General features: G+C 43.4%; 1 protein-coding gene across 1 annotated transcript in view; it reads right to left on the reverse strand.

The window, feature by feature from the left end:
* Positions 1-16195, reverse strand: part of ITPRID2 (ITPR interacting domain containing 2) — a 40043-nt gene extending 23848 nt beyond the window's left edge. Inside the window, exons 1-10 of the mRNA XM_085227562.1 lie at positions 16040-16195; positions 15620-15903; positions 15475-15523; positions 10506-10555; positions 9628-9684; positions 6930-6966; positions 5629-5727; positions 4901-5109; positions 3277-3986; positions 576-648 (exon numbers count right to left, since the gene is read on the reverse strand). Coding sequence (XP_085083688.1) covers positions 576-648; positions 3277-3986; positions 4901-5109; positions 5629-5727; positions 6930-6966; positions 9628-9684; positions 10506-10555; positions 15475-15523; positions 15620-15854 — 1519 coding nt within the window. The 5' untranslated portion in view covers positions 15855-15903; positions 16040-16195. The remainder of the gene's footprint in view (positions 1-575; positions 649-3276; positions 3987-4900; positions 5110-5628; positions 5728-6929; positions 6967-9627; positions 9685-10505; positions 10556-15474; positions 15524-15619; positions 15904-16039) is intronic.
* Between the last annotated feature and the right edge of the window lie 277 nt (positions 16196-16472).

Below are 16472 nucleotides of genomic sequence, written 5' to 3' on the forward strand. Positions count from 1 at the left end.
GTAAGGGCCAGTAATAGTCAAAATTAAACATCAGTCTTTTCCCTCTTTCAAAACCATAAAATATAAATAACAATTAGAGATGAAAACATATGTGAGCCACAAGAGCCAGTGCACATTTTGTAACATGAAGGAATACAATTTCCATGTGCTTACTAGTCTTCTCTGCAGACAGCCTTCAGATAGAGCAGTAGCACACTGGCAAAGGCTAAGCATATCATGAAATTTAGGTTTAAAAAAATATAATTTTAGTTTAAATGGATATCTTAAATTACAGGATTTGCTAGAGGAAAAAAAAATCTCATAAAATCTGAATTAACATTTCTGCTTTTCCAAGCTATCATCAATGGCACAAAAGTACAAACAGGCAGTGAGGTTACAGCACTGTCATCTTGCCTGTAATTTGGTTGCCACTTCGCAGTTCTGTGATTTAACTGAAAAGGAAACCCAGAGCTTTTTTTTTTTTTTTATTCTGGAGAGAAGAGAAATTTTAGAAGTTTTAAATGCATGAATCAGCATTTCAAATAGGGAAGGAATCTCAACAGATTGCTGTCTCCTAGAAGTTGAAGTCTACTCACCTTTCCTTGACTTGGTCACTGCCAGTTGATGAGAAGCTGGAACGTGTGGTAGATCCCCCTCTGTACTCTGGATCTATTGAGAAGAGGAGAGGAATATTTTGTGAGGCTAACTGGGTTATGTTCCTGTGCTACTCCAGGCTTCCCCACATTACTGCTTGTGGAAATACATCTTATGTATTCCTGTACAAAACAGGAAGATAACATGCAAAGTCATGCAGATTTCAACTGGGAAACATAAAACTACATTAAAATTAATCCCATTACTTAATCGCTTTGTAAAACAGCATTATTAAGAAAGCATTTCTTTGACAGCCATTCAAATGATGAAAGGAATACGCCTAAAATTTAAACAGGAAAGCCTTTGTTTCGCTCAAAAGCTATCATACACTTTCTGTTGTCTGTGCAACAGAAAAAATCCTCATGGTTCGCATAAAAGCTTACATGCTCAGAACCCCTAACACTCCCTCCTAACAAGCTGCCTATCTATTTTCAAAATTAATGACATTTTCCTTTTCAATTTTGATAAAGTTAAAAATGCAAAATCAGCACACTAACAGTTTGAAGCCCAAATTAGTATTTGGCTAAAGGAGAAACTCTGTATCGAAATCATGTGTATAGCAGCCACAAGAGTGCATTCTCTCAATGACAAGGATTTTGAGAAGTACTTGGCCTGAACTTTTCACTGTTAATAAGTGAACAGCATTACTCTTATATAATAAAACAAGAGACTTCTATTCCTTTAGGAGACAAAGACTGGATTATGAAAGAGCTAAATGATTACTTTGACAAAGGCAGGGGAGCATAGGAAGAGTTCATCATTTAAGTTTAGGAAAAATACGTATGTCTTTAACTAAAAAACATACAAAACCACCCATACAAAGCCTACCAAAGAAAAAAAACAACACCAAAAGCAGGAACAGTAAGTAATCTTACAAGCCCTTTTGATCAGACTAGCCGTTCCGGAAAGATATCTTGATTTTCTTAAACCTTCTGGTTTCCAATGGCTAAATTTGCCACCCTCAACCCAGCAAGCCTCTTCTTATCTAAAATCCTTCCACCTCCTGTCCTTTGTTGGCGATAGCATCCCAACAAGTGCGTAGAGAACTTGTCCTGCCCCATCCCTTCAGCCAATATTGATGCTGGTAAGCGACCTTCGTGCTCTAATTGGTCATCTCAGGAGAGGGAGTCTGGGGGAAATCCTGCCCTGACTCACTCCCACAGTAGCTATCTTCCCAGCAACAGACTTCCTAATGGCACGCAAACTTCCAAGGCATTCATAAACATGCAAAGAGTTTCCTTGATATATCTGTCATCTTTCTCATGCATATCAAGCTGAGAAAACTTTGGAAGGAGTTATTTTCAGTTCTAATACAGTGTATTGTTCATTAGACTCTGCTTAAGAGACGTACAAAAATAAAATCAAGCTGCCAAGTATTGTTCTAGAGATTTTGTAATAAAACTGAATCTCTCTACCAGTTAATGTGTATGTACTAGGTTGCATAAACAAAAATTCACCACAACTCCAACCCACATCATATGTCATCATGCCAGAACAGCTGTGTTTATGGACTGGCATCATTGCAAAGTGTGTCACCCAAAACTTTGCAAATGCATTGCATATAGCTTATGCAGAATTTGGTAAGTATTCTTCACAGCCCTTTATAGCCCAATTTATTCTGAAAAAAAATATATATACCCTTTTGTTTTTAAAAATAGTTACTTTGCCTAAGAATGACAAAATATGGATTTCTCCTCTAGTATACATGAAACCAGTTATCAAGAACTCAGCAAAATGCACTGCCATTCAGACCCCTCCCATTGTGCCAACACAAGTATCTATGCAGCTACACAACAAGCTGTGCCAAGGAAATTATCTAGCTGAAAACTACCCCAGGAAAAATAAATCAAGATACACAGGACTTCTTTTCCTCCCCTCAGTTGGATCAATCCTTTGTTCTTGTTCAGTAGAAGGCCACATGTGTGGGTGACGGCACACAGATGCAAACAAATGGCAGGAACTACAAGACACTGGATTATTTCTTTCCCCTCAATAAGCATCTTCATTTATAACATCGGTTGATCTAGAAGAGATTCAAAAGCCTGCAGTGCCAAGATAACACTAGATACAATATCTTCTAAGTGATCAGTTTGTTTTTCTTTGTAAAACTCTGGAAGTTTCCTATTGCCAGTTTTCTTCACTCATTCCAGCAAAGAAGTCACAATCCTTCATTTACACATCTACTTCACATACATGAAAACGTTAGCTTCTGGATTGTTAACAGGCATGCCAAAAAGCATCCACAAAATAATTTGCTAATTTAAGGGAGATCTTAACGCAATCCAATCAGTGAGTCTATGCAAAAATAAACTATTAAATTTGAATTTGTGGGCTGCACATTCACTAGCCTAGTCAACAAACTACTTCTAGGAACCTAGGAATTAGAATCCCTTTGAGACAATGAAAAAAAGGAGAAAATTTATGCCGACTCAAGAACAACAACATCATCGCTATCAACAACACTTCAATAAAAGGAGCAACTAGAGCAACCTACAAAGAGAAAGCAACAACTGTCCTACCATTCAGAGAATGTAAAGCATCCCTGGAGAAAACACTAACTACACAGGAGAAAATATTCCTCTACTGGCAGCCAGCAAGCTATGTAAACTGTACCCAAAAACAAAGTCATATATTTCCACCTACCTCTTCCATCTCAAAGGAGTCCTTCTGTTGAAGCATTAGATTCATTACAGAGGGGTTGGCAAGAGGCGTGCAGGGCTCCCTACCCACTGATGCCACAGGTGGCCTTTGTGCTGGGGCACCACTTTCAGACGTGGTGTTGTTAGGTAAGTTGGGACTGCTGCTGAGGCTGGAAGGGTCCAAAAGACCAGACTCTTCACATTGTCTGTCCTGGGGGCTTACCAGCCTGCTGCTTTGCACATCTGCCACAGACACAGTATTCTCATGCTTATCATCAGTTCCAGCAGGCACGATCTCAAGTCTGTGAGTGTCTGTAGCATTTGACTGACTACTGGCTATCTCCTCCTTTACCGTAGCCAGAAAAGTGGGAGAGTCTTTCTTTTTGGAGAATTTTGGCAACTTAGAGTCATTTTTAGCATCATTTTCCTCACTCTCTATCTCAACTGGACCTTTTCCTTTTTCAACAGGTGAAGGCGTTGAGCAGCCGCTACTATCAGCCTGCTGTGCACTGCAAAGATTAAGCTTGGACAAGGTCTTCATTAACCGACTGGCTGTATTGCTGCGATTTAAGGGAGGAGGGCTGGATGCTTCTTTGCTGGAAGACACTGAATTCATGCTACCAATTTTTTGCAGAGGAGTCCCAGAGACTTGAGAATACAAAGACGAAAAAGCATTGGCCACAGTAGTAAGCACTTCAATCTGGCGAAAACGACCTGCACAAGAACAAAATATGAGACAGAGTTTAAGAGGACCTTTGGTGTCATTACAGCTCAGAACTGCTGATCCATTTCTACACAATTGTTCAAATTGTGACAACTCTTTTCCTCATATCTGAAGAGGGAGTCTTCATCGTAACTGGTGCCTGCCCACCCCATCAAATCTCCCTCTACTTATATCAAGTCTAGAGATGAACACCGTCTAGTTCTATAACCTGAAAGGGATGTTGCACAGTACAGAGAAATGGTAAAGAAAACTTTGCAAAAATCTCTAGTAAATGCACAAGGAGAACAGCACAAAAAGCATTTACAAGTAAAACTAAAAAACAGACATGCAACTGCAATTTACAAAGTACCATCAGGAAAAGGTATGCTTGTAGATGGACAGAGCAGTTCCAGTAAAATAGGACATTTCAGCTATGCCCTCGTTTCAGAAATACTTGTTCCTGACCTAACAAAGACCCTGTCCAAGTCAACAGCAATACTGGCACAGACTTCAGCAACTACAGAAGTAGGTCACTGCCGACAGCTTTCACAACTCTCACTCGATTCTAAAGAACACATGAAAAAGACAGATATTGCTATTTGTTTCATTTCCATGCTCTAAAGCTGTAACAGAAGACAAGCATAGAAGAAAGCAACAAGAAAGATACAAAACAGAAGGCAATGCACATCTTACAGGATGCTTTTTATTTCTTCTCTCCCCTATAGATCATCTTCTCATCCAAGGTGAACATCAGCAGTCATCTCTTCCACATTTAAAAACCACACGAGTCTCATTATGGATTCTGAATGGAATTTGGCCTTTAGATGGTACAGGGTTTTTGCCGTAACACTAGATATGATACCTTCACCTGAGGTTGTTTACATAGTTAAAAATGTTAAAAACTTTGCTTCAAAAACATACTTACTTGTCAAAGCAAAATTTGGATTTTCCACTTCCATGCGTTGCATCTGGGCATTCAAAAACACTTTGATATCTATCCCTCTGGCAAATGATGATGAGTTAAAAAATCTTGCTGGAATTTTTGAAGCAATATCTGGTTCATCTCTTCCAAATCCAAGGTTATAGAGCACTTCTTCAGGATCTTCTTCATAAAGCTCCAGTAACTCAGAAACACTAGACAAACAAGATGTTTATTGTCTGTGCATCTCCTTTTAGGACACAGTGCCTTCTGTCCAACTTCAGATCAGCCCGCTAGCCAGCTTTGTCTATTGAACTTTTGACTCTTACAGCTCAGTCTACTTAAGGAAATAATTCTGGAGATATCTGCATCTCAAGTTTTGGTTCACACCACCAGAGACACAAGCCCAGACACAGCTCAGATCCAATTCCATTATTTATAAATAAAGATCTTGCACTGCAAAGCTCCAATCTTAAAATGTTATTAGGATTTCAGACATTTCTAAGGTTTAGGCTCAGGCTCATCCCTGTTTACTGCAAACCACAACAGAAAACAAATAGCAGTTTTTCAAGCAACCAAACGAAAATTCCCTTCTCAGCTACTAAATGCAACAATGGATATAAATCAAGCCAAGTCCATTTAACTCAGGAACAGAAGTAGTAAGGTTTGCCAGCAAAACAGAGCCAAATTCCACTGAACTGTGCCACGACCTTCAAAGCATAGAACTATTTTACCTTGAAACAGTTGCACTGCTTTTTCCAGAGCCTGTAGAGTTCATACTTCTCCCCTTCTGGTGAAATTGAAGTCTCTTCTCCTTCGCCAGCATACCATTGCTGTCAACAAAGCACGGAGTACTGTGATAAACAGGTTCTGTTCAGGGATTTGATTCTCTGTCTCAGAGTAGAGCTACGTATCCAGTGCTGCTGAATTTCAGTTCCCCCATTCAGCATTATCTGGTTTATATTAGCCATGTCACTTATTGAAATACAATAGGAAAAGCGAACTCTGAGACATCTCAGTAAAAACATATGCAGACTAAGGATTTGAAGGTGAATGAAAGCTGAGAAAACAAACCCCTGATGCCCTCAGTCAACGCTCCCTCCATGATCCCACACTTGCAAGCAAGAGAAGGGAGAAAGCCAGGTGTCAGGCTGGCCACCCTGCTCTCTCCTGCCTGCCCACCACTGGCTCCAGCAGGACCACCTGGCCACAGTGCATCCCTGCCTCACACCCACTGCACCCAGCAGGTGGCTGGGGAAGCTGAAGAAGCTGCAAGCTGGAGAAAACAGAAAGAGGTATTTTCAAGAAGGACTGCAGACCAGTTTCCTTCCTGCATCTGGAAAGAATGCCAGCTAGCTCCTCCACACTCACTGGTACTTCACATCCAAATCCATATTTACATCTGGGGAGTAAGCAATCTTCCAGAATCCTGCAAATCCTAGTACCTATACAGCTGGAACAACCACTAAGAAACCCAAGATGACAGAGGATTCACCTAAGAGTGACTCAGGAGGAGCAACAAGGATGCTGCCCAAACAGGCCATGGAGTTCCAGCCAACTTGCAGCTTTTAAATACAGCATATTTTATTCAGAAGCTATCCTTAAGAAGCAGAAGCTTCTACTCTGAGAGTTTTTTCCCCACTCCCAAAGATATCTGCTCCAAAAGGTAAAGCCAGTCTTGCCTTGTAGTTCCTGAAGTGGTCAGAGACCAGCAAGCCAAAGAAGGTAATACTGTAGTTACCTACAGTTCCTTGTTTCTCTGCTTTTCCCCATCATCTCAAAAATCTACCTCACCTCTGAAGGAAGAATTTAAATCTACATTTTTTTCTGCATTTCATATTAACTGTTCACATGCTATCTGGATCTTCTCCTTCCCTCCCCTTTGTAGATAGCCATGTCCTGAACAGGCCTAAATCTAAAGTAGCGTATGTGACTTTCACTGTACTCTCTCTCTCAAACATAGATATTTCTCCAAAGTAAAGAGGGAAAAAAAAAAAAAAAAAAAAAAAAAAAAAAAAAAAAGAAAAGATCCTACCACGTTTCCCCTTGGGTATCACTCCGCAGATGATTAGCTGTAGGGAAACAAGATGATGTTAAGCACAAACCTCTTGACAACTACACTTCCCACAACCAACATGAAAAAGTAGCCAACAAGAACTTCTATGAATACTCTCTTTCCATATAAATAGGATTGTCAAGTGTTCCTAGTTTACAACTAAGATAAAGACAGCCCAGTTTACTCAGGCAGTCCAGTCTACTCAGGCTTTGTCTAAAATACAAGCTTGCGTGGACTGTTTACTTGCTGTAATGAATCATATAAACTTGAAATTTTGCTTGCAATAATTTAGTAATTGTTGTATAAACAGACAATTTATTGCTTTGTAATCGAAGACATAACCAGCGGAAGTGTTTGTCACAGTGGAAGGAGAAGAAGAAAGTAAAGATGTGGTCACGTAAGGATTGCTCAGCTAAAAAGAGAAGAGCAGCTGGTGGCCATAGCCAGGTAACTGACACCGTGTGTGTGAGCCTCTCAACTAGCACTGTTAGCTCTGTACAGAGGACCAGGCCCTAGTTCTCTCAGCCATGCAGTCCATAAACAAAAGCTGCACCAAGTCTGTGGAACTGATGGGTCCCATCACCGTGCAAGGAGTCAAGTGGACTCAGGGAAGGCCAACCACAGAGGCCATGCACATGGTCACCAGCCTTCTGCCAGCAACTCAGCCCTTTCTGAAGCTGCAGAAGCCAGCTCCTCATGCAAGCATCCCAGGCAGCATTATTCTTCCAGAATATCAACATCCTATCAAAGCAGAGAGTTGAGCCTCAGCCTTAAATTATAGGTTCTCCCAAAGAAGCAACCCAAAATTAACAAACTCTCCACATGAGACAGGAAAGGAGAACATGTATGTTATAGCAACTCTTAGAATCAGCTACAAAAAGAGCAAAGGTATGTCAAATGCTGCTAGGAAAACCTTGCATCTGCACTCATTGCATTTTCAGGGGAAATGTCAACAACAAGGAAAACACAGGGACCTTATAACTTCCAGAGACATCAGAAAGGAACTCAAATGTATATGAAATGCAGAAGCTGAATCCTTTTTTTTTTTTTTAAATATATTTTCATACAGTATGAAAGCAAGCCCATCTACACGCATTTAATTGTTGATTAGTTCCAGCTGCTAAACCTTGGGCTCTAACAGCCCAGTAGGGCACCAAGGTTACAGGATCCTGTCCAGTGCCCTCTCTACCATTCTTGCAAGGCTCTGGCTTGTCTCTGGGGTCAGGCAGCCAGAGATGCACAAGGGCAGGCCATTCATACCAGCCAAAGAGACCGTCTGTATGGCGAGGCACGCAGTGCTGCTCTAAGCAGCTCTGTTGTCTGTTGTTCTCTGATGGGAAGCAAAGCCCTACAGAAGCACTCGTGTCCTTACTCATGGAAATGAACCAGCAATTCTAGCACTAAGATCTTTGTCACCTGAACAGATGGAAATGGCTGTCTGCCAGAATCGTGCTAGAGGATCTCCAAGAAAAGAAATCCTCAAGAATGATAGAGGGGGAGGGGAGCGGGAGAGGGAGATGAAATAAAAAAGTGATATGGCTTTCTAAATTGCATTCTTAGTCATACTCTCAGAATTGAGATAACTGTTAGAAATACATTTTCCCTGTGAAATCTTCACACTGCAGTGAAGCTAATAAGTGGAAAAGACTAAGGGGAAAAAAATCCTATGTACTCTATTGCAGTAAGTGAATAATGTGCTGCTTCTCCGTGATTATCAGATTAAGGTTATTATCAAATTAACTGTCTTCCTCAGAAGTACCGAGTCTTTAAAAATTAGACACTGCTTCAAAATCACTGACAGTACAACTGTGAACAAAAGGGTTTTCTACTATGCAAATTCTGACACTTAGAAAACCATAGTTTAAAAAACTACTGAAAACTGAAGGCTATTTTAAAATTTATTTGTAACTGATAAAAGATAGATCCTTACAGCTCCTATCCTGCGTACCACACTAGGAACCAGTTTGAGAGACTATTTCATGCCATTTTACTTATGGATGCTCCTGTTAAAAGCTGCTTGTTTGTGGGCACCTCTGCCTCAAGACAAACAGAGTACGGTAGCAAAAGAAGCAAAACCAAACATGTCCAGCACAAACAGCCACATCTCCTTCCCTTTAAAAAGGGGAAGAGAAAGAAAAGGAAAGGAAGCAGCTAGAGACAGAAGAGTACATAACACTGCTGATTCAAAGGTCTTACTCAGCTTTGGTAATTTTCATTTTTAAAAGCACTCAGCTCTTAATGGCTCTTGGCTGACAGAATTGCATTCCTCCTTTCAAAACCCCGCACTTGCCACTCCCAAGGGTTTCAGTGGAAGCGGTGCATGCACAACTGCCAAAAGTAACCCATGGACAAGACAAACAAGTAGGGGAAAGCACTTCTGCACAGCACCAGTGAGTGCTCAGGGCTGTGCTGCAGCTGTGGGCATAAGAATGTGAGGGCAGAAGAGAATGCAGAGTTGACTCTGACCTTCAGGTTAGACCAGCACATTTAACAACAGCAATATCCTAATGAAAAAAAGGCAAAGCTTCTTGCATTTTCCTATGTGCTCCATGCTGTTTTTTTGGCCAGCTTTATCAACTGCCTTCAAGAAGTAAAACACTGTCTTTCAAAATAAAAATCAGATGACTGAACACGATTCTTTTTTCACTAGAAAAAGTCATAATCCTGCCACACCCACCTTCAGCTCCCAGGGATAAGTCATCTTCAAAACTTCCTCCATTTCTCACCAGCATGCCTGAAAATGTACAGTTAGCCATTCAACAACTACCATGATGCAGTATTTTCTTTTCAACAGCTTAACTAAAGATACTAGCAAGACACTTCAATTAACACAACAGGATATAACTAGACCATATCTACAATCCCTGCATTACTCATACACTAAAAATGCACTAAGTAGTTAAAAAGTCACATTTAAGAACTCAGTTTTCTTCTTTGAAAGAGAACAACTTCAGCATTGCTTTGTTTTTGTGTTCGGAAGCATTCCCAAGTCAGACTGCGAGCAAACCAGAGTGCAAACCTAGAGGTACTACCCACCGTATCTGCTCCTTCTGCTGATGGATTAGCCTCCAGACATCTTACCAAGGGGATTCTAAGTCTGAGTCCAGCTTAGGTATTCTCTTCTCTCTCTCTCACTATCCCAGATTAAGAGTTCAAGCAAAGACTTCAGACAAAGTCAGTAACTCCTCCACACTGTCACTAACTGCAAATTCTCACTGTACTTTGAACTTTAGTATTCAGACCTACTCAGATAGTAAAATTTTCAGGTGTGGCAACCTGAGTTATTAGACACAGATACTATCTAACACTTGCCAGCTTGGAGAGAAAATTAATAGACTCTCACATTCAGTTTTTTTTTTTTTTTTTTAGTCTTAAAGTCTCCAGAAAGATTTGAAATTTCTTAGGCACAGCTGCTTCACAGTGAGAATAGCCCAGTAGTGTTGACTAGAATGTCCTAGCACTGATAAACTGCCAAGGTCTCAGGTGAACATATACAAGAGCATACTCCTCAGAAAAGAAAAAAAAAAAATCCCAGTAGGTAAAGCCTTTCCTTACCCTTCAACAGTGGGTTGCTCTGCTCATCCAGGGAGGCTCCCAGAGGCGTTCTGAAACCACAGAAGAGATTAATACCAGCTTAAAAACTTGCTGCTTCATGTCCTTCCTTACAGCGTGCAACAAGCTTGTGATAGCAGCAGTTGTCCCTCCCTCCGCCCCCAGAGAACGCAAACATATGAGGACTGGCAATAACTTCCCAAGCATTCCCCAGCCCTCTGAACAAATAGGGAAAAGCAACAAAATCTGTTGATAACTGTAGTGCTGCGACACAACTCAGTGGCAAAACTTCAGGGCCAGCAGCCCTCTCTTGAGGAAAATCATGACCTCCAGGAACACCCTACAACCACGAGTATGGGGCTTTGAACAGAGAAACTCAACCCCAGTTATGTGTCCAAAGCCTTACCCGTTTTCTAAATATTTAAAACTTCTTACCATTGATTTACCTTAGGCTTTGAAGAGAGAAGTGAAAAGCTGCACTCTGCTGATCAGAAACAAGATAAAATCTTGACAACTATGTTAGCTGTCATGTCCCAAGTGCTAGTATTTTATAGACTCATTATAGATCTCATTTGGATGATCTCTGCTATCACTATTCCACTATTCCTTGAAAGTATTCCTTCCAGCAGATTTGCCAAATCTCACCATGTCCAGAATCATCAGCAGAAATCACACAACTGACAGGTCCAATCCCTTCCCATGTTCACATGAGATTTGTTGACACTCTCTGAGTATTTCTACACCTTGTATCTTAGACATGTCTAACCAGATAGACCTGTCGCCGTTAAGTAGCACCATAATGCTCAAAACCCAAAACAAACCCAGAAATATAATACCCATAAAGAAGGGAAAAGCAGACAATTTATATGCCAATATTACATACATTTCATTTGCGTTTTTAATTAGAGAAGCACATAAACCAGACCAAGGAACTTAAAGCAAACAGTGCTCTGATACGGTATTTGTTTTGGTGTCACAGCCAAATTAAGCAAAGAAAGTTTGCACCTGCTTTCTCACAGATCTTATACTTTCCAATTCCTTTTCCCCTTCTGAAAACAGTTTAGAGTTTCCACATGCTGCCTGCTGATAGAGAGCAAGCTAATATCGGCATGTGAAGCAAAGCCAGGCCACAGTGAGAGGCCAGCTCCAGCAGCAGGAGCACCCAGGTACACCAATGTGCTGCAGGTGACAGGACAAGCCTCACAACTCAATTTTTGTATACTTTCCATGTCAGGATTTCAAAGAAGTTAGAGCAGGTTGTCTGAACCCTTTCAGCTCCAGCCAGCCCTGTGAGTGCTCTGTGACAGCACCTGTGCCCACTGCTCACACGCAGGCTGTGATAGGCACCTTCCATCTTGCCCCTCCCCTTCCAGCACCTCCACCTTTCCCATACAGAAACTCTCTGGTGGTGACTTTGTCAGCCAAGCTCAGGGCTGCACACACTGGCTGGCAGAGAGCAGTGAAAGCAATCACCAAAGCTGGCATTTTCTTTGAGAAATAAAGCTCCGTTAGCACTGCGGTGCATTGGCAGCTACAGGAAAAGCAGCTCTGTCAGCTATCCATCTGCTTCTCTGTTTGTGCTCCTGCATACATACACAGCTGCTTTGCATTTTTTTTCTTTAGGAAAAGTGCATTTAAGAATTAGGTGTAACCCAAGCTTAAACAGAGACAAGCACTGACACCCAAATACTGCAGAACAATGGCAGGAGCAGTTCTGCCTCTTGGTGCACGGCTGTTTTCCAGCAGCAGGGCCAAGAAGCCAGCTGCTGGGGCCTCTCCCCAGGCACCCCACGAAGGCGTCAGTTTAGAGGCCACTCTACACACAGAAATTCCAGAGGAAGCACTGCAGTCTCCCCATCACCTTGATGCTGAGGACACGAGGAGGGCTGGGAGCACCATAGGCCCCGGGGAGGCTAGAGCCATGGGGCTGCTTGGGCAAGGAGTCTTGCAGCTTTTCATCTGCATTCCCACGCGGCTGAGTCACCTGTTTATTATCACATTACAACAATAACTTATTGCAGCTCTGGCGCACACAGGAGCAGGATGGATCCTTGGGTGCAAGTGAGAGATGCCATGTAGGCCACGTGTCCCCCCCCCCCCCCCCCAGGCCTGCCTGCTCAGCCTCCCACAGCAGCAGGACCAGGGCTCTGTGAGGTGTATAAATGCCATTTAAACCCCTCTGCTCTGAGCAGCCTGACTTGGGTAGGAGCAGTGTTTATTTTAAATATGAACCAAAAAAAAAAAAAAAAAAAAAAACACACCTCTTATTTCTGAGGCATTTCAAGAACTCATTTCCTGCACATCTCCAGGACATAGTTCCTAAATACCTCTGACACCCCCTGAGCCACTGGAGGAGTTTAAACACATGGAATTAAAATAGCACACACCATACCGCTGAGTAAAGTTTCTCCATTTGTATCAGTGTAACACAAACACTTTTGTTTCCCTTCTAACCTTACAGGAGTTAAAACTAAAAACCTTTGCAAGCTTTTTTACAAGCTTAAAAATGCCTCGTCAAACCGCCAAGGAAAAAGAAAAGAAATGCCTTTCCCAAAACATGAGCAAACCAGAAGCTCTGGGTATCATCTCACATTTCTGAAGCCTCTGTAATTCTTGTCACAGTCCGGTACATCCTCGCTTTTTTGGTTTTGTTGCTGTGTTTGTTAGTTTGTTTTTAAACAATCCTACACCACGTTAAGTAGCATGGGCTATTAAGAACCCTACCCTCTTCTCCAAAGCAGATGTAACAGATACATATACCAAGCAAAAAAAAAGCCCTGAACTGTTAACATGAACATCATGGGACAGCCAGCCATTCCTTTCATCTCTATTATAACACTGTTGATGATTTTGGAAACAGACAGACAGATGCATCTTATAAACAGATCTATTTATGCAGGGGGTTGATATTACTTTTTTTGTGCTACTGCCAATTCAAAGAAAAGTGAGATTTAAGATGCACCCATTTTCCAATATACATTTCACAAAAGCTTATATAAAGTCAGACAACATGGGAGTGACTTTTCTAGAAAATACATAACAGAAAACACTTCATTTTGGTACCAGAATAGTCATCTGTGGTGATAGTTATATTTCTATTCCAGGGCAAACTCTTAAGAAAGCGATCATGTTATCACCCAACAGAAGACCAGTCTGTGAATGCTGCCCACACTTTGTAGCAAAGCTCCAAAGCAAAAGCAGTGTTATTAACAATAACTATCTGAGATGACAACAACTGCAAGTTCTCACATCTACTGTTTTCAAGCATTCTTTTTTAAACAATAATAGTATCAGTGGCACTGATCTGTCACTTTTAAAGTTGCTCTCTTTTCCTATATACATTGTTATCAAGATAAAGTCTGCTCGGGGTTTCTATACATACAGTCACTTTGCAAGAATGCTAGCTGAATAATCATTTCCCTGCACTTAACTAGCTACCGCTCCCATGTACACTATATACATAGAAACTAAATCATTCTCTAGTTTTAAAACACAGCTGTGCACAACTTCATGCAACTGGAATGGTACCTCCCACAGGTATGGACAGTATCCACATGCAATCAGAGGTAACTCCTGCTTGAATAGTTTGGTTTAAGAGATTAAAAAAAAAAAAAAGCTTTATCTTTCTGAGGGGAACACAAGATTTTTCTGATACTCTCTACAACAGTAGAGCTATACTTACAGAGATTTGTGTGGAAGGGCCACAAATGGCTTCACAAACGTGCATTAACTAAAGCTTGCACCTCCATGTTAGCAAAAGGATAAAGTCACATTTTATTTCCTTACATGTAAAATATGGAAATAGAGCGCAGACCAAGACTGCCACGTTTTGTGAATCTGCTGCCACAGATGCAAACACATTCCCCAGAAGCACTGGCATCCCCTTTAAACAACAGTTGCTGAAGGACACGAATAAAACAGCAAGCTTTGAATTATCCTTCAAGATTTGCAACCATCGATTAAGGTGCTTGTGCTGACAATTTGCAGTTCTGTGCTATTTCTTAAATTCTGCACCAGAATAGAGGGCTGAGGGAAGGTTCTAGATAAAATCCTACAGATACAGAGAGAAGTGCTGCAGCGGCATTAGGAAGCACTTCTCCCTCAGGGACCTCTTCCCCCTTCACTACTCCATTTTTCCCCTCCCCACTCAAAAAAGCACCACAGATATATAACATCTTTCTTCTACTAAGCTTTTAAGGATATATTCAATCAGGTCTATTTGCAGGAAAATTTAAAAAAATCTCCCATTTTGGCTAGGAGGGCAGCCTGCCAGGGCTGGCCATCACATTTTGGGGATGCAGTATGATTCCATGCCTTTTGCTGCCAACACCCCTCCCAAGGTACAGCCTGCAGAGATTAAGAAGAAAACTATACTGAGGACATTGTGGCTATAAAGCAGTCCAGACCGCAATCACAGGAGTAAGCTCAGCTCAGCTGCTTACTGGATCAAAAGATCATAAAGGCACAGCTAATCTTAGAGGTAAATCTTTGTCTAAAGCAGTTCCAATGGAAAAAAAAAAAAAGAAGAGAGAAATCTTGAACTTTGTTAACTACTGGAAAGCTAAGTGTTTACTTTCCCGCATCAGAGGGATGAGCACCCTTGCAGGGTAGCAGGACAGAATAGAGAAAGAGACAGGACAAAAGTCACTACAACTGGGTTTAAAAGCATTTATGCTTTATGTGATTAAGACTGAAGAAAAAGTAATGCAGACAGCATGCTCCAAACACCCATAGCTCATTTTGTGGCAGCACCAGTCACAGACTACACATGCCTTGTCTCAAGTTAAGGAAGCCCCTCTTCGAGGAATAGAGTAGCTTCATAAATAACGCTGCCTTCCTAAGCCCAAGCTGCATTCCCCCCAGCCAGAACGCCTTCAGCCTCGCTACACGACGGGAGAAACGGTGCCCAAAGCCCGCTCCCCCATCGTGCGTGCGTTCAGCACCGCTCCCCGCAGCCCGCACCGGGACCCACCTGCAGTCCTTCAGCCATATCGCGATCTTCTCATTGGGCACGCCGTGGCCTGGGGGCAGAGCAGCGGACAGCCGACCGTCAGTCACCGCCCGGCCGTCGGGGGCGGCCCCGCGGCGTCCCCTGCCCCGCCGCCCCCCGCCCTGACCTGCTTCTGCGGCCAGCGGCAGCTTGCCGCCCGCGAGGTGGTCCAGCTCCCGGCCCTCCTCCTCCTCTTCCTCCTCCTCGTCGTCTTCCTCCTCCTCCTCGCCGCGGGCCAGCTGCGCCGCCGCCGCCGAGAGATCCTCCGCTTCCGACGCCTGCCAGGAGTCCCGGCTCTTGGCCCAGGCCTTCCTCTTCTGGGTCGCCCCCTGCCACTCCTCCACCGCCGCGGGCTCCTCCATCGCGCCGGAGGGGCTTCACGCCGGGAAGCGGCCGCGGCGCTCAGCCACCCTGCGGGGAAGCGGAGCCGCGCCCGCGCTCAACCACCGCCCCGAGCCGCTCCCCAGCTCCCCCCGGGGCGGCCCCGCGGGACGGCGGCCCCGACGCCGCCCGCTCGGCTCCCAGCGCCCCGTCCCGCCGTACTCACATAGCGCGCCACGGGCAGGCGGCGGCGGAGGCTGCGCCCGGCCGGGCTGCGGACGGCGGCTCCGACTTCCTCATACCGCTGGGGGAAGAAAAGGCGGCGGCCACGTGATGGCAGCGGGGCTGGCGGAGTCGCCTCCTGCCGGGGCCGCCCGGGGCCGTCGGGAATAGCGCGGCCCGGGGGGACGCCTGCGCTCCTCCGGCTGGGGAGCAGCGAGGCGGGCACGGACGTGCCGGGACGCTTTTTGCACGGAGAGTCGTAATGCTGGAGCGGGAAAGCGCAAGGAGACAGCCCGAGCGGGAACACACAGCTTTCTGACTGGTTTAGGGGAGTTTGAAACCAAGAAACCTCCGCTCCGGCATAAAGACGTATACGGGGACAGCAGCAGTACCAAATTAAAACTAGAGATGTGCTTGCAGCCAATTGAGAGCCCCGC

The sequence above is a fragment of the Meleagris gallopavo genome, chromosome 7 (genome assembly GCF_905368555.1).
Source record: "Meleagris gallopavo chromosome 7, MGAL_WU_HG_1.1, whole genome shotgun sequence".
NCBI lineage: Eukaryota > Metazoa > Chordata > Aves > Galliformes > Phasianidae > Meleagris > Meleagris gallopavo.